An 18,838-nucleotide genomic window follows, 5' to 3' on the forward strand; every position below is an offset into this window, starting at 1 on the left:
TAATTACTACAAATTGAGTACTTAAATGACAATTTGGAGGCTCCCGGTCAAAATAGACCCAGGCACAGCCGTCGGAGGGTCAAATGCTTTTTGGATCAACTCTGTATATGTATATGATTTGGATTAACCGGCCCAAGGTCCAATCCCACATGGGCCGGTTAAGAAGGAGTATACTGTACATTGATAATAATGAAACACTGCACTGCTTTTCTTCTTATTTCTTATTATGTATTCTTTATTACAATCCTGTACAGATACACGGATCAAGATATCCCATATAACAACCACTCGGTCATCTGCTGCATCTTTTGGGATCTTTCCGTGCCATTGCAACGTCCTAAGAGATCCTCGAAAGTCTTCCTCTCTTCGGGATCGAGTTCCTCCAGTGGGTCCAAAGGCTTGATCGCCATGCTCGGAAGCGTAACATCGTAGTAGAGGAAGATCTGTAAGTAAATTACCAAAATTCTTCGAAATTCATTGAATATTCCTGCCACGAGGAATTACCTTATTGTTAAAAGTATTGTACACGAGACAGGGTGTTGAAACACCGGGCGAAACGTTGTAATTGCCGGTACAGAACGCTCTGACCGGCTCTTCGAATTGGAAACGCACGCTGTTTCGTTGCTGATCTAAAATATAAGTCTGACCATCCCAAGCACAAGCCACGATCTCGTCCAAGCCGTCCCCGGTCACATCTAATCGACACAGGGCGAATATTAAATGATCCACTTGCATAGACCTGAAAGCAAATTATATTTTTATTACGATGTAACGCATCGTACAACGCCAGTATCTGCGTGAAAATCATCTCCGAAGACCTCGATCTTACCACAAAATAACTTCGTCCTTGACCAACATTATTGTCCCGTCCAAAGTAGCGAGAGCATATGGTTTTCCTTGCGGTGGACCTTGTTCGACGTTGCTTTTAGCTCTGATATCGTCCTTCCCTTTTGAACTCTCAACGATGCTGCTGCTGCTACTGCTACTATTGCCGTTGTGACTATTATTGTTATTGTTTTCAGGAGAGAAGTCTTTATACGTTGGCAGCAATGAATCTTTCTCTGGTTGCTCGTCGTAGTCGCCAAGAATCACGTTTCCTCCCATAATATTGCCATCGACTTCATCCACATTCGTCAAATCAGTTTTCTCGGTGACTTTGTCCGTTTCCTCACTGTCCGCTGTCGACTGAACGGTCGAACTCTCGCCGTGACGGATTTCACTGGCTACATTTTCTTTGAACGAAGATTCGTCGGGTGCCGTTTTATTCTCTACCGACGTGTACTCCAAATCCCCTATAATCTCAGTCGAAATATTTTGATTGCGCATTCGCGATATGCCCAACGTTTGGTAATCTACGCAACTCGCCGCCGTCTCGTCGTCAGTTTGATGAATTTCGTCTTCTAAGTAACACTCCTTGGGATTACACTTGATTCGCATAAAAGTACCACCAGGCTGGGCCACTAACAAGGTCGGTGTTCCATCCGCAGTATGCTGAACAAAAACCAAACTTACGTATATAAGCTTTCTGTAAAAAGATACATCTTTTTCTTATTTAAGGAAGTAGACTCTCGTTTCCAGAATTGTAAGGGGGGTGTGGGATGCGCCTTCTCATTTCTCGATAACGCGAAGATGCGGTTTTTCAGTAGTCAAAAGCGCTAGATAAAAGATCAATCTAGGCCGCAGTCGCCCTGAAAAGTCGTATTTTTACGTTCACCAGGCGTAATTTACATTATTCGGCAGTGTAATTTGCGATATTCGGAAGCATAAAGATGCGCATGTAGCTATTTGCATAAAGCTGCGACAATTACATGCTGCCGGAAAAGTAAGTGTCTTATTGATCTTTTACTTAGCGCTTTTGACTACTGAAAAACGCCATTTTAGCATTATCGAGAAATCAGAATCCTGGAAACGAGACTACCCCCTTAAAGCCATAAATTGTACTGACAACCTTTTCGTTTGGCCGTTAAAACTTGGGGCATCCTGATCGTACCTGTAACGTGACTGTCCCTATTTGACTGGCGCACTCCCATTTATTCAACCCAACTAATTTTCCTCTGCCTAGTTCTAAATTGCTCGACCACCTATAGGACCGAACCACACGGTCGGTCAAACCCAATATCATTTCATTGGCTCCGTCTCTGTCGACATCTTCTATCAATACCACCTTCGTGTTTGTTGGAATTCTTTGTACGTGCACGCATTCCATTTTCCCGGTTAACTCGTTTGTTTCACTGACTCCATCCGTTTGATCTGAAAACAAACGATTTATAAACGATCTGTTACATCTTTTTTGAGGTCATTCCACGCGAAAAGGGACACCTTTTGGAGAAAAATTTCGGATTTTGTTCAAATTTAAATATGTTGTAGTCTTTAGTGACTTATTTTAAATAGGGACAGTGTCTGTCCCTCTTCTACCCTGTAAGGGCGTCGAATTACATGGCTGCATGCTTCCGACGCCGGTGTAGGAAGGGATGTCAGTCATTAGGGGCCGGGCCATGCTACCTGAGTTTTAGCTTGTGGGGTATGGATATATATATGATGGGGTTTGATAGTTCTAGACTTAACAATTTTTAAGATATCGAAAAATCCTTTGATATTCATTCATAGGTCACTAAAGATTACACAACATATTTAAATTTGAACAAAATCCGAACTTTTACTCCAAAAGGTGTCCCTTTCCGCATGGAATAACCCTTTTTCGAGGTTCCAATGGAAAGTTATAGTCACCTTTGTTATTGTCTTGGTCCGATAACTCTTTGGTTGGTTGTTGAGAAGATGCTGCATTGGTCGTACTAAGATTTACAGGCCTTGGACTATAAAAAATATGCACCCAGCCGTCTCCGCATATCACGACCAGCGCGTTTCGACCATAATTAAAAATATCTCCTACCGCAACGCAAGTAATTAGGCCTAACCCTGGTATTTTCTGCCAAAGCTCCGATCCCTGTTGGACATTGATTTAAGAACAAACATGCAATACCTCCCGATGTAATAGTACGACTCACTTTGAAAATGTACAGTTCCCCTTCGGTGGTGCCAACAACTAATTCGTTGTCGCCATCATTGTCGATATCTCCTATTGTTAATCCATGTCTGCACACTGTTCCAGGCAAATCCCATTGCAGCCGCTTCACAAAACTGACAGCTCTCATTGTTTGAAAATTAAATTTTGTGCATGTGATCTTTTGCTACGAATAGCTGAAATTTGTGCGTTAGCGTAGCACGATTTAAAAATTGCCAGCGCCTAGGTGGCCACACGATGCAGGTGGCTTTAGCGGTTACTAGACCGAGAGAAATTGGTCCAAAAGTGGTAGAGTCCAAAGAATAACCAGTGTGATCTCCTTCTATCCAACAATGACCTTCTGGTATCTGAAAAACGGACACTCCGAGTTTGTTTACCAAGCATAAAAATCGCAGAAATAGAATATATACCTGTAACACGTCTCCGCAGTTTCCACGGGTACATATAACATCTCCAGGCAATCCTACGACACGTTTAATTAACGTTTCGTTTGGTTTTTTGGGAGACTTGACGGCTACTATTTCACCACGTTGAATCCCTTGCGTATGAATCGCCCAATGATTCAAATAGACAAAATCATTGCCCCACGAGTCTGGATTTAGGGTCGGTTGCATGGAGACTCCGTCTACCTTGGCTATGGAACCAATCCTGTCTAAGTAGGTAATTCCTATAGGGATACCAAATAGAACACCGCGGAGTAAGTGTCGTACTAGGTATGTTATGGTTGGTATGTCACGGTTAAACATGCTCGCAAATACATGTTGACAATGTCAATAGGTTTATTATATAATTACAAGTTTTTCTTGTACATAGTACACATGGCCTACTCTGCAACAAAAAAAAAGCAAATATTTTTTAATCTTGTAACCTATATAAATGGAATAGTATACTATAGAAACACGTATTAAGAGATAAAACTATCACAGAAAATGTATAAAACATAAAAAACGTACATAAGACCAAATGAATAAAAATTAATGTGTGCTCCTGTACGCAGTTTAATGATACCGTCGTATTTATCCTAAAACATGAAATTTTATAACATCACGTTTAGAACACCAAACATTACATATCTACCAATATCTACTAATTGTAAATGGTAAACGTGCTAAACCAAAATTGAATAGAGGTTCTAAATTTTAAATGAATGTAAATAGTAGATGGAGCTAGTAACAGTATATCCACAGACGAGATATAAGAGTAGATCAATCACACAATGTATTTCTCTGTCTCACGCTCGTAGGGCTCTAGAGCCCTCTTACCATTCCGTGTCACATCCAGTCACATCCTACCGTATCGACCAAAACTAATATTGTGGAACTTATATTCTACAACGGCCCTGCCCTGAGTGACATTTTGCCGAAAAATTAACTTTCTCATATATTGATGACATGTACAAAGTTTTTATTACTTCCTAAATATCAATCTACCTCGGAAATAAAGAAATTAATAAAATATAATAAAAATTGTAATCGTAGGACATTTTGAAAATATGTATGCATGTGCCTACTGAGGTTTGTTGATAAACATACAGTGTATCTTATCACCCGGAAACTATATTCACACGCAGAAATCTATTGAATGCGAACCATTATTTTGAGCAATAATATTTAAAATTGAAATTGAAAATAAAGACAAAGTCCAAATATTTTCAATATTCTTAAAATAAAATACTATTTTCAAAAATTACTGCATCAAATAAAATATTTTATTTTCAAAAATTACTGGATCAAATAAAATATTTTATTTTCAAAAATTACTGCATCAAATAAAATATTTTTACTATTTAAAATACTATTTTCCCCAGCACTGCTGCAGAGGAAGGAGATCAAGAAAGAGCTGCAGAGAAAGCAGAAGAAGAAAGGGCCGCAGAGGAAGGAGATCGAGTAACTTTGATCAAACTACCTCCAAAAATAAGACAAGACTTTGAGGATTGTTTTAAACAGCTCGAGCGTCTTAAAGAATACCTTCCACCTCCGGTACAATTACAGTTAAAAGGACTCAAATTAACAGTCTTAGGTAAGACAATTGAAATAGTTAATTAATAAATAATAAATACGTCATACTATCCTAAACATAACACAACATTTTTTTAGGCTATACAACATCGAAGAAAAGAAAACGCCCATGACAAATTTTTAAACGACTCATACATAATCAAAAAGGAATCACAAGAAAGTTATTAATAAAAGTATTAGCACACATCGCATCGCTATTTTAAACAATAGAGTAAACAATACAATTTTTCTTTTTTTCACTCGCTATCCTCTCCGTGTCCTACAGTTACTCCATACCGTCAATGAAACCACTAAATACAGTTGAAATTATATCGTGTTTGGTGTCATTTTAATCAGAAAAATGCCAGAAATAAGTTAGTGAAAGTCTTTGTGAGAACACGCGGGCCTTTGAACTGTGCCGGCGGCGGCGACGACTGTCCGCGTCTTTCTTTCCAATACGCTGGTCTTCGTGGCGTTCGAAACTTCGAAGAGAAATAAGTTAGTGAAAGTCCCATAAAAAAAATAATGAAAATTAAGAAGTTTGAACATTCGATAAATTCGAGTCAATGTGTGGTGTTCGCATCGATATACCCGAGCCGAGATCATGGGTAGGCACTTGACAGTGATCCCACGAGCGACTCCTGACAGTAAACGCGCGATTACTGTAATATATTTGCCAAATTCCATTAGATCAACAATTTCTTGTGGTAATTGAGACAATAATACTGTTTTCATGTATCATATTATTAAACTGCTCAATGTACGATAAATAACAACTGCAAAATTATTTTATTTTCAATATACATATATTTTCTATATAATTTGTAAATTTAACAATTTCCCGAATTATTTGCAAGTTATGGTTCGACAATAACCTCTACTTGTCCGTTGGTAATTCATAACAGTACTAACAATTTTATTTTATACTAATTACACGACAAAATGAACGGTGAATATTACAATGCATTATACTAACACTTTCGTGTAGTTATATCATGCAACTAAAAATAAATTATTTTTCTTGACTGGCTCTCGAGAGGTATTATGTTTGTCTTTAAAATTTCATTTGTTCTAAATAATAAGTGTCACGCGATCGTACATAAGAGTAATACGATATTACTATTTGGAATTGCATCCAATATTTGTATTGCACGATATTATAGAATCGCATGATCAAGCATAGGTATGAAAATGACAATGCTATCGGCTAAGTGACTCTATAAACTACAGTATTACAAAATTTCCATTGGAACATAGTATGAACACTATGCACAGGATTCCATACAAAATAGATTATTGAATATTTAAAAAAATGAATGAGAAAATTATAATTAAGGATTTGGCAGAATGAAAAATACTGAATAGTATTCAACCGATCTAGCTGATGTATGCACAAGCACATAGATCAGTGCTTGCCAATTACGGTACCCAATAGGGAGTGAACACCGTAACAATGTTGATAGTTGTACAGCGTCTAGTACCGTCTGCAGTACCGGATTCGACGATCTCCGTAAAACAATGATACTATTAGACATGCACATAAAGCACTGCCTCTTACTTGGCCCCTCCAATTAACAAATTTCTGATTTAATGAAACGTTAGGTAGAACAGATAATAATCCAAGCATATGGTAAATTCGATTCTTGTGAATTTATTAGGTGTTTTGGCAGTGCTTGACCAATGTTTCTTATCTCTGTCATCACTTTTCTATCGTACTTATAGTTAGCCCGTTCTTATTGCAGCATACAATTCTTGAATATTGGTAAACACTGATTCGATCAATTATTATTTCCAGTTTGCTTTGTTCCGAATCGTCTTTTCGTAATAAGGCAACCCAATCTCTTCATCTTTGATCTTCCCTGTTTCACGTTTCCAAATTAATGTTTAAACTTCGTTTCATTTCGTTGTTTTTGCCACTATCGCCATTGTCTGCGTCCTTCAAGATGTCGTGTTGCATCTTCCCTTTCCACTTCGGTTCACGTCATTTACTAATTTCTATTGTTGATGCAACAATTTCTTATATTCTTTTTATATCATCTGTTTCACTTTCCTCTTCCTCATCTGTCTCGTCTTCTGCTTCTTCCTCACCGCTCTCGCTTTCATCTGCTTCCTCATTTTCATTTTCTTCGTTGTCTTCTTCAATTTCTACTTCCTCCTCCTCCTCTTCAATCTCTTCTTCTTCGTATTCATCTGCTTCATCCTCCTCCTCTTCTTCTATTTCTTCTTCCTCCTCATCTTCTACTTCTTCTATTTCTTCTTCTTCTTCGTCTTCGTCCTCCTCCTCTTCTTCTTCTCCTTCTTCTTCTTCTCTTTCCTCGTCAAGTTCATCTTCCTCATCTTCCACGTCTATTTCATCCTTTTGCTCTTGTTTATTTTCACTTCCATCATCTTCAACCATTTTATCATTAACTTGCTTATCTCCAGTTGACCCAATTTTCAGCGGTTCATGCTCAAGCCCCGTACAGTCTATACTCAAGACTATGTCATCTTCTACTGTCCGTCCTTCTTGATTTTCTCCTTCAGATTCCTATTTTGATGAAATGGTATTTAAATATTTTTATAATCCACTATTATACAATAATCTTGCTAACTATAACGAAGTATCTACGTGTGTACTAACTGTAAAAGTCCTGTAGAAAAAGTAATTATATGTGTGTAAAAGTTTAGTATATAATTGTAGAATATATATATATATATCGTTAGATCAACCAAGTTAGTATTGTTTGCGATCAGTGAGATCTTGAACGAGTTCCAAAGCGATCAACGTCCGCAATAGTGTGTACCAAATTTCCTACTACTATAATTATTACGGTAGTTGCTTGTGTGTAATTGTAGGTTTACAAAAGTTGTTGCAAAAAAGAAAAAAGAGAAACGGTAAAGTTATTTCCATGTTACATTGTTTCAGTGATTTGCTATGTTCCTGTTAAGCAATTTGTACAGAAGCAAACAATTAAATGAATAAAAGAATCACCAAATAAAACAAGGCTCCGCAGATTCATTTGATTCTGTTGGTAATTCTAATGTTTTCTTACAGCTGCATTTTGATCCACACTGATGAGGGAAAGGGTCATTTTGCCTGAGAGTACAACAGGTGCTTCTGCATCCTCTTCTGTTTTTTGTTCTTGTGTTTCTGAATCGGTTACAAGCAGTTCGCACTGCGGAGGTAATGCGCCTTCTAAATAGATAGGTTTAGGCGGTGTTTTCTCCCTTTCAACATGACTAAAATTAGACGAACTCTATTATTTGAACGCTGAACTTGATAGACACATAATTTATCAGAATGATCTTTACCTGGGTGCAACGGGTATTATAGGAGTAGTAGGTCTACTACCCTTACCCTCGCAACTAGCTGTCATTTCCATACCCATAACTTTTACGGTCGGCGAATTTTCTATGTTTGCTACTTCTTCGTCTGCTTTACTATGGTCGGCCTCGACGACAGCATCGTCCTAATAAATGAATTATTCGAATTAGCAATTACACATTTCCTAACACGAATCGAATGTAAACTCGATGCTGCAGCGTTTAATCATTGCTACATTGCGAATGTTAATAGTTATTAGTAAGTAAGTATATCTATTAGTAAAACTAAACATTTTTAATGTTTGCAACTTTTAAGCTTAACACATCAAAATAGACATTATCCAAAATCTATACATAAAAAAATTACGCATAAAAATACACGCTGTAAATACATATTTTCTTAAGAAAAATACATGCTGAAAATAAATTTGCAATAATAAAATGAAAAAAACGTTGTGTAACGAACACAGGATTACCTGCACTTGTGATAATAACGCTCCGTCATCCGTCATCACTCATGCATTAAAAAATGAATTGTGTTCGATACGAAAAAAAACTCTTCCATCGAGGTTTATTCTAACTTATTCTATATTACAGTGAGACCCCCGTATCAGCGGATACAACATCCGCATTCCACTTATCCGCGATTGGTCACATGGGAGAACCGTCGCATTGGTAGTGGAGGTTCTCTGGCTTCCGGTAGACCTACGAGTGTTGCTCTATTACATTGTTTTAACAGAGTTTCAATATTTTATGTATAATTTTCATCTTTAATAACTAGACTGCGGATCTTTATGCAAAATAAAAATGGTCTGCATTGATTGTGAGAAGCAGAAGTAAAACAAAAATTTATTTTCTACTGTTTTACATTTGGCCCAACAAATTTTTTCGTAAAAGCATAAAGATCCGCAGTCTATTAATAACATTATGTAGGATTATAAACTAATAAAATAATGTTATATCTCTTGGAACCGAGAAATCGACTTGGAACCAATCTCCAGCCGATACGGAGTCTCACTGTACTACTGAACAATATTAAACATTGTTATTGAGATAATTGAATGTCTCAGCATCGTAACATGTTGCAACAGTCCTTTGATGCGGTAAATTGATTACACGCGGAAGTATAAAAATCTAATCAGACCAATCGTTCACAAACTTTTGGTTACGCTTGTTAGAAAATTTTTGAGGCAAGGAATATACCTTAGATGAGCGATCGACCCCTGCCAGACCTTTGGACTTTGGAGGCCCATCTACTATTCAAATGTAAAAATAAGAACTGTATATTCCATTTACTCGATGAGTTCAGTGACTTAAAGGTTTCTAACGAGTATTTCACTCAGCTAAAATATCAGTACGCGCATCCCGGATCGACGCATAAACATTTCAAAAACAGAACGTTTGTCAACGATTAATAAAAAAAAATCATAATTGTCGACGATTTAGAAATGGTTATCCAGAAGCATTGAAATATAGAAGAACGAAAAGGAAGCGACAATTTTGAAGATCTCTTACTAAATGTACAATATGTATGTATGAATATAATGTACATTTCGGATAGGTAAAGCTTGAAACGCAATCAGAACACAACAACGTGCATATTTCTAAAGGCTAAGGAACTGACAATATAAATTGCTTCAAAATTATTCTAGTAAACCTTGAGTTCTTGTTGCGAGCTCGGACTATGCATAACTGAACGTGATATGTTGCCCATCTGGACAACAATTCTTTCCATGGCTGCTTCCGTCTCGACCAAACGTCGTCTCAGTTGGTCTATCTCTATGTCTCCTGCCGCTTCTTGTGTTCCAGCATGTATAACATCACCAAATGTGTTCAGAGAATGTACACGAACTACTTATAATAAATTGTAACTTTAGTCTAAAATTTTCTGTTTTTATTTCTCTCTCTCTTTTTGTTAGACTCGTATAATGTAAATACGTGTGTGTTCTAATTGTGCAAACCTTGCATCATGCAACACCATTTAAAAATCTGATTAGATACTCAAAAAAACATGTACCTTATTTTTCAGTATTTCTTTAAAGGAAATAGCTTTCAAGGAAAACACTGCATTAATGATAATATAAATCAAGTGTCATTAATCATTTCTAGAAACATAGAATCAACTTACGATCCTTTAGTTCCTCTATGGTGGGTACAGGTCTGTGAGGCGATTGCGATCTCTCCTTACAATAATGTATCGTGCCACCAGTCATCGCTGTAGCGAAGGCTTCAGGACTAAATACCATCTTTCGAAATTCTTTTTCCGCCGCGGCTCCAGGATATTCGGAAATGATTTCGCTATCCGAATTTTTCTTTAGTACCTAAAAGGTGCAATCCTTACGGTAAATCCTTTTGTTCGATCTAATATTATTAGGGGTGGGTTTTGAAAACTCGGGTCGGGTCGGGACCGAAAAATTGATGACCTTCGGGTACCCGAATATTATGTCGTGGGTCGGATGGATCCTCAATCTGATTTTACATGCATTTTCCAGATTTTCAAATGTTTTCGTATTTTATCCAAATGAAATCAAATTTTAAAAATCAAGCAAAGAGAACAGTGCATCGCATTATGTAAAAACTATTTTATATTTTTAAATTTTTGTGAAGAAAACACAATTTTTCAACTCTTCTTTCTTTTTGTCATTACTATTCAATCCAATAATTATTGCAGAAAGAGTAAAATTCGATTTTATAGGATTCGACTTCGGGTACCCGGGTATCACGAATTTTCGGGCCCCGACCCGAATCCGAATTTCTGGGTATCTGCCCACTCCTAAATATTATAAATAGACTCCAATTTTATGCATTTATAACAAAAATGAGTAAGTGCAATTTAAAACAGTGAAAATATTAAAAGACTTTAAGAGTATTAATATATTATTTTCGCCACATTCAAATTATTAATGAAGAATATAAATCTATATTTAGCTCCTGCGTTTTGCAATTGATGCACAAACTTTTTATTTTGCATAAACATCCGGAGTCTAAATAAAGATATAGGTGTGAAAATCGTTGCCAGATTTACCTTCATAATTGTATACAGGAAAAATAGCACAATGCCTAAAGTATACAGTGGCATAATGATTCCCATTGTACCAGTTCCTTTTGGTGCAGAAACAACATGACCAGCGCCTCCCAAGGGTGGTCTCATTTTTGGTATCACATGATCGGGTCTGTCCGTTACTTTTGGCACAATATGGGAGGAAGGTATGGCTCTACCGCGTTCTCTTAATGCAGGATGTAAGCCTCCAGCGTGAGGAGGTGTGCGTCGTTCTTGAGGTATTGTGCCTAACAATATAAAAATGTATTATTACAAATATTTCCTAAACTATCTCATAACTAAGCGTCATAACGTTATGTATGATTATTAACAACAACAAGAAGATAAACAATAATGTTAATCTTTCATTTGTACAATCGGTGTAAGAGGTCATTACATGGAATGTATTTCAAACTATGACTATAGGCCAAACTTATATCCATCTACACACAGTAGTTATGTTTGGTCTTTTGGCAACTTGCCAAGGTAGAAGAGATAACTTGAATCTGCTTTCTATACGTTTTGTGAAATTATTAGCATCGAACTGATATCTTTAAATTGTTAGAATGAATGGCAATATAAATTATTATTTCGATGGTATTAATATAATAACTATTTGATATTGCGCTTTCCATAAAATTGTTAATTATCAAAAATACACATGCCAACGTCTTGTTAGTATCTATTATCGAAAGATCTGAATTAAAACCTTCCAAAATTTCTTACTGTGTGGCATTAAAATGTGATATCTGATGAGATGCGGAGTTCCTAATTGGGAAAGGGGTATTCCGAAGTGTGTCTTAAGGCAAAGAGAACTGTTAAACGATCTGATTTCTTCCAAAACTTGTTTGTGAGACTTTCCCAAGCGTTCTCTATCCGCAAGAAATGTAATTAAATCTATACCGCATCTAGCTAAGATTTCTTCTCTACAGAAATTTGAGCTTTGTGGTGACAGTTTTACAGATTTTAGAGCATCTCTTACACGTGGATCGACTTGATGATGCTTCAATATATTTTGACACATTTCCTGCATAATATCTGCAGCAGTGACGTCGCTTTCAAATATTACGTCGCAGCAAGCTGATAAATACACATAAAAGTAATTTATGATAACAAACGGAAATCAATCGATAATTATATACATAATACGTTGAAATAATATAATAATATGTTGGAAAGAAATATGTTTACAAAAAACACAAGAGAATATATCTTGTAATTGTGCTTAGTAGATGAATGAATTTTGTGTTAACGTCTAAATTATAAATAAAATAAGAACTCGGATAGAAGTGGTTCGAAAAATAGTATTCCGCGTAGATATATCTTTGATGTTTAAATTGGTTGACACACGAAAATCTTACCAGAATTATCAGGTGTGTGGTGTGGTGTGACAGATGCTGTGAGCATAGGATAGAAAATTTTCGGCCATAATACCGCGAAACAACCGGCCACAATGGCTAGGATAAAAATCGTCTTTCTTGGCCCAAAATCCGTAATCTCGGCCATTTTCGTAAATTTGTCGTTCGTGTAGGTTTCGTAGTTTCGATGAAAAGTAAAATAATTCTGATCTCTTCCGCTATCACGTCCAGGGATCGCGAGCGGATGGAAGACACACAGGCTGTGTGACACAGCGCACTGTCTGTCGCTTCTGCTATTTCTGTCATGGGACCAGGGCTGTCTCTTTCAGGTGCTACCCCCAAAATTCAGGGTGCCCCAATATTTATATTCCAATCGAGAGCAGGCTAATTCTATGCAAAAAATTAAGCCAAAACTGACTACAAATGTACCACGAATACACCATGAATATTGAAATAGTCTATATATGTATATACATATACAATATTCTTAGCTCACGAACGAATTTAAATTTTTTAGGTAAAAGAAAAACTCTTTTCGATTTATGTACGAGGGAATAATTTGCAAGTGAAATTAAATATCTGAAAATACTACTACACGTATATTATTATGTATTAAATGGGAACTTTATCTTTAGACACTTTAACGTATATTTACAGCTATAATATGTTTAGCTGTTAAATAATTGAAATTATGTATTTAAAATAATGCTGCATGAACGTGCTACGTCTGGGTATAAAGTAATATCATCAAAATTCCATAGTCTTGTCTTGACTCACACTCAGAGTTCACTTGTTGCAAGAATGAGCCAAAAAGCTAGCCAGAAATAGCAGGTTCTGGCAATGTCACACAGGCAAGCAGTGGGACCTTGTCCGATAGGAGGAAGACAGAAATATGTACAACTTGTAGCTGCTTGTTTTGCTTTCATTTATTTACAGAATACATTATACAACTGAATTTAGGGTAGAAATGACATGTTCTCACAGTTCTAAGGTTCAATGATGCCTCGCTGGCAGATGAGCTTAGTCCGGACCACCTCTCTGTGACACAAAAAGTAATACGATACAAGATTTCTGTCATCAACTATTTACATCCAACAAACATGTTTACGTTCACTTGAAAATACATTAATTAGTTATCACAGTGCTCCGTATATATACTATATCATACATATCATTGAATGTGACAAATTCTATTAATAGGAGAACAGAAAATTATAAAAAATAGTAGTATACTTGCATTAATGTATGCAATTTCTTTCTCATCTATTGGTCGTCTTTGGAATCGTGGGGGAAGGTAAATATCGTCTATCGTTGGCAGAACCGTTACGTTTGGACCCGTTGCACCGCCAATAGTTTGTTGAGACGTCCCTGATTGCGCAGATGGTGAGGCTGTTGCACCTGCACTCGCTAACCAATAACACAAACCAATTTAATCATGCTTTTCAACAGAAACACTTAATAGAATAAATAATTCGACATTACCTTTACCAGTTCCACCTTTACGAAATTTAATCATCGGCACATGAGGCTTTACCACCTACGAGAATTTCATTTTTATATACATAACCATATTCTGGGTGTTGCACGCGTATGCATGAATTAACATGGAGCACATCTTTATTACTAATATACCGATACACTGACCTTCCAACCTTTTGTGGCCATCATTATTTCCCCTTAATATCTATTCGTCTAACGCAGAGACTTCTCTGCGACAGAATTCTCTTTTCTCTCTCTTTCTGTCTAATACAAACTTACAGGTAGATGGCGTTTTTTGACATTAATTTAGAGACTGCATAACACGTGAAATCATTCTCGAATTACTTGTAATTTCAATCACCGAATGATACCGAATGCTTATAATACGAACGCAGAATTTTTAAGATCTTATTACAATCGATTGACAAGACTTTTTAATTCATACCTGCTGGTTGTAATTGTAATTTCAGTATATCTACGTACGGTGCAGTATAATGCCTATGTACTAACTCAAATTTAAAAGAAAATCATCTGACTAAACAATCTAAAATGAGCAAAGCAAAGTCGAAAATTTTATCCTATTATTACGATTATATTGAAAATTACTATTGAATATAATTTACTATTTATTATTTGAATAAATTTACTTGAATCTAATAATTTTATCTAATAATTAATCTAATAATCTTATAGTTATGATAGGGGTAATAGAATCAATGTGCACAAACATATATATATTGTATAATAAACATTACTTTATTGTACGTTTAACTTATTCCAAACAATTTTTGGTATTTAAACATAATTTGGTATGATAAATTAAGTAAGGTCTTATGATACAGGAAATGAAAATGAAGATGGCTATCAACACCACATAAAACGTGGTTATTTATAACAGACTTTTAATGACTATAATGGTATTAATCTTATTTATTACACCATTATATTCAGATCTTGGGTTTAATCTACTTCTTCCATTCGAGATGCATCTTCTGCTTCTTCGAGGGGAGGAACTTCCTCTGGTTTGTGTTCTTCAGGTGCAGGTTCCTCTTCGTCGATGCCAAGACCCAGATGGATCATTCTGTAAATTCTTGCGGCATGTACTTGTGGTTCGTCCAAGGTAAAGCCAGAAGCAAGAAGAGCAGTCTCGAACAACAAAATGACCAAATCCTTCACTCCCTTGTCACTCTTGTCGACCTCCGATGTCTGTCTCAGAGTTTCGATAATGGCGTGATCCGGGTTAATTTCAAGATGCTTCTTCGCTGCCATATATCCCATGGTAGATGTATCTCTGAGAGCTTGAGCTTTCATAATTCTCTCCATGTTGGCGGTCCAACCATACTGCGACGTAACGATGCAGCAAGGTGAGTCAACCAAACGGTTCGAAACCACAACTTTCTCAACCTTGGTGTCAAGGATATTCTTCATTACTTTGCACAAGTTTTCGAACTTGGTCTTGTCTTCTTCTCTCTTCTTCTTCTCCTCCTCGTCCTCAGGAAGCTCCAGTCCCTCTTTGGTCACAGACACCAGCTGTTTTCCATCGAACTCCTTCAGTTGTTGTACAACGTACTCGTCGATGGGCTCAGTCATGTAGACTACTTCGAAGCCACGTTTCTTCACACGTTCAACGAAAGAACTGTTTGCAACTTGTTCTTTGTTTTCTCCGGTGATAAAGTAAATGTGTTTCTGGTTCTCCTTCATTCTGCCAACGTAGTCTTTCAGAGAGCAAGCCTCGTCTCCTGAAGCCGACGTGTGATACCTCAGCAGATCAGACAGTTTGCTGCGATTGGTGCTATCCTCGTGAATACCCAATTTAATATTTTTGCTAAACTGTTCGTAGAATTTGTTATAATTAGCCTTGTCCTCTGTGAGTTCTTCGAACAGCTCCAGACATTTCTTGACAAGGTTCTTACGAATAACCTTTAAGATTTTGTTCTGCTGAAGCATCTCACGAGAAATATTCAGAGGAAGATCCTCGCTGTCCACCACTCCCTTCATGAAGTTCAAATACTCTGGAATTAATTCTTCGCAGTTATCCATAATGAATACTCTTCTTACATACAGCTTAATGTTGTTTTTCCTCTTCTTGTTCTCGAAGAGATCGAATGGCATGCGTCGTGGAACAAAAAGCAAAGCTCTGAATTCCAGCTGGCCTTCGACGGAGAAGTGTTTCACAGCCAAATGGTCCTCCCAGTCGTTGGTCAAAGATTTGTAGAATTCACCGTACTCCTCCTGGGTAATGTCGTCCGGGTTTCTGGTCCAGATGGGTTTAGTTTTGTTCAGTTCTTCGTCCTCTGTATATTTCTCTTTGATCGTCTTCTTCTTCTTCTTTTTCTCCTCATCCTTTTCTTCAGCTTCTGCGTCTTCACCTACATCCTTAACTTTCGGTTTTCCATCATCTTCCTCTTTCTTCTCGTCAGCTTCGTCAGCCTCAGCCTCATCTTCGCTGAGCTCCTTCTCACGTTCTTTCTGTACAACTAATTTGATCGGATAACCGATAAATTGGGAATGTTTCTTTACGATGTCTCTGATTTTACTCTCCTCCAGATATTCAGCTTGATCCTCTTTAATGTGCAGAATGATTTTTGTTCCACGACCCAGGGGCTCTCCAATGTCGTGTCGGACAGTGAACGATCCACCGGCACTGGATTCCCACAAGTATTGTTCGTCATCGTTATTCTTTGAGACAACGGTGACTTTATCGGCTACAAGGTACGCAGAATAAAATCCTACACCGAATTGACCAATCATAGAAATATCTGCTCCAGCCTGGAGAGCTTCCATGAACGCTTTCGTGCCAGATTTGGCAATTGTACCCAGATTGTTGACCAAATCAGCCTTAGTCATACCAATACCGGTGTCAATGATGGTCAGAGTGTTGTCATTCTTGTTGGGAATAATCTTGATGTACAATTCTTTGCCAGAGTCGAGCTTGGACGGGTCTGTCAAAGATTCGTAGCGTATTTTGTCGAGAGCGTCGCTGGAGTTTGAAATCAATTCCCTGAGGAAGATTTCTTTGTTCGAGTAGAATGTGTTGATGATCAGGGACATGAGCTGCGCGATCTCCGCCTGGAAGGCAAAGGTCTCCACTTCGCCCCCTTCCGTCTCCATTTGTGTAGACATCTGAAACGAACAAGAAATTAATAAATGTGTACATGCACACACAGAAATATAAAAAAATACGAAAGAATAAAGAATATAAAGAAATACAAAAATACATTATATATGATACGTGTTTGAGAAAAATTAGTAATATTTATATAAACGCCAAAATTACAAACAAAAATGCATTCTCGGTGTAAAGAAACACGTGGCCCGAAAATCAAAATGTGCAATATTAAGAAAAAGAAAACGTGGCGAGAAGCGCGTACCTAACCACGAGTCTAACACTGTAAAAATATTAAAAATTCACGTCCACACCTTCGAACTAACGAGGATACAAAACTGAGGAGCTCTGTCTTCGTGAAAATGGCTATGGCTCGATGGTGACTAAAATTACAATATCACGGTAACGACGATCACACGACAGAATAAAACGCGAGAAAATATTTGCTAGCATGAAATGCAACGCAATGCAAGAAGATTTAGTGCAATTTTACCTTGATATTCGCTTAAATCGACGTTAAAATATTCTCGAAGAATGCACGAACACACTACCGGGCACCTGGTGTTTTATTGAATGAAGTGGCGCGTCGGCTAGTTCCGCTTTATATACCAGCTTAAATTCCAGAATGTTCTAGAACGTTCTAGAACATTTTTGCCACCCTGAGTGCTTCGCATCCGGTGAAATTTAAATCTAATTCGAGAATTTTTTCTCAACGGATAATTTTCGTGTCTCGCGATCGATATTGTCCAGCTTAAAAAAATCCAGGAAAACGATTTTCCATTAATCAGCCGCGGTAACGTCGCATATTGTCAACGAAATTCGCATCGATTCTTTTCTCCATAACGTGGTACTTCCGGTATTTGTTCGGGCCGAACGAATCGAACAATATCGAAATTTCTGGACACGCGGACGAAACGACGCCTATCATGACATTACATAGATGCAAGTTTAATTAATGTTTGGCTGTTTTCTTGCGAGGAATATTCGTTGTTATTCTCTGGAACGAAAGTCAGCCATTTTTCAATTCTACCGCATGCAGTTCCTGATCGATCCGCTTTGCTCGCCATAGATAAAACAGGAATCTCTGACAATTTGATGAGAATTATTAATATTTAATTACTCCTTTTATATAATTTACGCATTATTCTACATTTAAGCCAACCGAAGACAAAGGAGTATTTCTTCTTTCATGCGAGAAAAATTTTCCTTGCAATGTCTAAGTGGGCGTATTCCGCGAAACGACCAGTTCATTATAATTGCAATCTGACGACCACGTTATGTATGAAATTAAAGTATTTGTAAGATGGAAGCGAGTCATGACGAATCATAAATATATACGCATACGCACTGAGAGTGCTTCAATCACCTTCAATATGAAACTTCAAAGAATATAGTACCGTAATACTATGACTGCTGTACACGAATTGAGATGAGAATGCGATAACGCCTATCGAAAGAATGATGACAAGACCAAAATTATTATTTTCGTTGCTTGTAACGAAGATATTTCGGAAATACCGCGTAAATGTCTCG

The 18,838-nt window shown here is 37.2% G+C and overlaps 5 protein-coding genes and 1 long non-coding RNA gene across 10 annotated transcripts; 1 reads left to right on the top strand and 5 right to left on the bottom strand.

Moving 5' to 3' along the window:
- Positions 1-203: 203 nt before the first annotated feature.
- On the bottom strand, positions 204-3,152 carry LOC143208694 (KICSTOR complex protein ITFG2). The gene is made up of 6 exons (XM_076423339.1): positions 3,006-3,152; positions 2,728-2,944; positions 1,991-2,250; positions 830-1,491; positions 505-739; positions 204-443 (listed from the first exon to the last, which is right to left on the bottom strand). The coding sequence occupies exons 1-6, from the start codon at positions 3,150-3,152 to the stop codon at positions 264-266; spliced, it is 1,701 nt and encodes a 566-aa protein (XP_076279454.1). The 3' UTR covers positions 204-263.
- Positions 3,153-3,162: 10 nt separating this feature from the next.
- On the bottom strand, positions 3,163-4,197 carry LOC143208703 (mitochondrial inner membrane protease subunit 2). 2 transcript variants are annotated; one of them, XM_076423363.1, is made up of 3 exons: positions 3,976-4,197; positions 3,433-3,845; positions 3,163-3,369 (listed from the first exon to the last, which is right to left on the bottom strand). In XM_076423363.1, exons 2-3 carry the CDS (start codon positions 3,766-3,768, stop codon positions 3,163-3,165), a joined length of 543 nt encoding a protein of 180 aa, XP_076279478.1. In that variant the 5' UTR covers positions 3,769-3,845; positions 3,976-4,197. The 2 variants fall into 2 exon arrangements, with proteins under 2 accessions (XP_076279478.1, XP_076279477.1); XM_076423362.1 differs by having other exon boundaries at positions 3,433-3,850; positions 3,976-4,196.
- A 136-nt stretch (positions 4,198-4,333) lies between these two features.
- Positions 4,334-7,547, top strand: LOC143208709 (uncharacterized). Its single transcript, XR_013008963.1, has 3 exons — positions 4,334-4,536; positions 4,830-5,041; positions 5,119-7,547. It is a non-coding gene; the product is annotated as an uncharacterized LOC143208709 (long non-coding RNA).
- On the bottom strand, positions 5,804-13,022 carry Ric-3 (RIC3 acetylcholine receptor chaperone). Of its 4 annotated transcripts, none has more exons than XM_076423332.1 (8): positions 12,724-13,022; positions 12,089-12,442; positions 11,348-11,610; positions 10,451-10,643; positions 9,526-9,575; positions 8,311-8,468; positions 8,052-8,238; positions 5,804-7,546 (listed from the first exon to the last, which is right to left on the bottom strand). In XM_076423332.1, exons 1-8 carry the CDS (start codon positions 12,866-12,868, stop codon positions 7,037-7,039), a joined length of 1,860 nt encoding a protein of 619 aa, XP_076279447.1. In that variant the 5' UTR covers positions 12,869-13,022; the 3' UTR covers positions 5,804-7,036. The 4 variants fall into 4 exon arrangements, with proteins under 4 accessions (XP_076279447.1, XP_076279446.1, XP_076279445.1 ...); XM_076423331.1 differs by having other exon boundaries at positions 9,526-9,578; XM_076423330.1 differs by lacking the exon at positions 9,526-9,575 and adding an exon at positions 9,980-10,119.
- Positions 13,023-13,628: 606 nt separating this feature from the next.
- On the bottom strand, positions 13,629-14,552 carry LOC143208708 (alpha-ketoglutarate dehydrogenase component 4). Its single transcript, XM_076423366.1, has 4 exons — positions 14,365-14,552; positions 14,203-14,257; positions 13,958-14,127; positions 13,629-13,758 (listed from the first exon to the last, which is right to left on the bottom strand). The coding sequence occupies exons 1-4, from the start codon at positions 14,386-14,388 to the stop codon at positions 13,741-13,743; spliced, it is 267 nt and encodes an 88-aa protein (XP_076279481.1). The 5' UTR covers positions 14,389-14,552; the 3' UTR covers positions 13,629-13,740.
- A 380-nt stretch (positions 14,553-14,932) lies between these two features.
- Positions 14,933-17,958, bottom strand: LOC143208689 (heat shock protein 83). The gene is made up of 2 exons (XM_076423321.1): positions 17,799-17,958; positions 14,933-17,322 (listed from the first exon to the last, which is right to left on the bottom strand). The coding sequence occupies exon 2, from the start codon at positions 17,320-17,322 to the stop codon at positions 15,160-15,162; it is 2,163 nt and encodes a 720-aa protein (XP_076279436.1). The 5' UTR covers positions 17,799-17,958; the 3' UTR covers positions 14,933-15,159.
- Between the last annotated feature and the right edge of the window lie 880 nt (positions 17,959-18,838).

Source organism: Lasioglossum baleicum, chromosome 5 (assembly GCF_051020765.1).
Source record: "Lasioglossum baleicum chromosome 5, iyLasBale1, whole genome shotgun sequence".
Classification (NCBI taxonomy): domain Eukaryota; kingdom Metazoa; phylum Arthropoda; class Insecta; order Hymenoptera; family Halictidae; genus Lasioglossum; species Lasioglossum baleicum.

Bases quoted from the DNA above. Each gene is read 5' to 3' on its own strand.
- LOC143208694 (XM_076423339.1), bottom strand. From the start codon at position 3,152: ATGAGAGCTGTCAGTTTTGTGAAGCGGCTGCAATGGGATTTGCCTGGA. The intron at 1,492-1,990 runs GTACGATCAGGA...GTTTTTGTTCAG, and splicing joins TAGGGACAGTCACGTTACAG to CATACTGCGGATGGAACACC. The intron at 444-504 runs GTAATTCCTCGT...ATTTACTTACAG, and splicing joins ACAATACTTTTAACAATAAG to ATCTTCCTCTACTACGATGT.
- LOC143208689 (XM_076423321.1), bottom strand. From the start codon at position 17,322: ATGTCTACACAAATGGAGACGGAAGGGGGCGAAGTGGAGACCTTTGCC.
- Ric-3 (XM_076423330.1), bottom strand. From the start codon at position 12,868: ATGGCCGAGATTACGGATTTTGGGCCAAGAAAGACGATTTTTATCCTA. The intron at 10,120-10,450 runs GTAAGTTGATTC...CTGGAACACAAG, and splicing joins CATAGAGGAACTAAAGGATC to AAGCGGCAGGAGACATAGAG. The intron at 7,547-8,051 runs GTAAGAAAACAT...TCATCAAAATAG, and splicing joins GTGTGGATCAAAATGCAGCT to GAATCTGAAGGAGAAAATCA.
- LOC143208708 (XM_076423366.1), bottom strand. From the start codon at position 14,388: ATGATGGCCACAAAAGGTTGGAAG. The intron at 14,258-14,364 runs GTCAGTGTATCG...AAATTCTCGTAG, and splicing joins TGGCCACAAAAGGTTGGAAG to GTGGTAAAGCCTCATGTGCC. The intron at 14,128-14,202 runs GTAATGTCGAAT...GTTATTGGTTAG, and splicing joins TAAAGGTGGAACTGGTAAAG to CGAGTGCAGGTGCAACAGCC.
- LOC143208703 (XM_076423363.1), bottom strand. From the start codon at position 3,768: ATGTTTAACCGTGACATACCAACCATAACATACCTAGTACGACACTTA. The intron at 3,370-3,432 runs GTATATATTCTA...TCCGTTTTTCAG, and splicing joins ACTGCGGAGACGTGTTACAG to ATACCAGAAGGTCATTGTTG.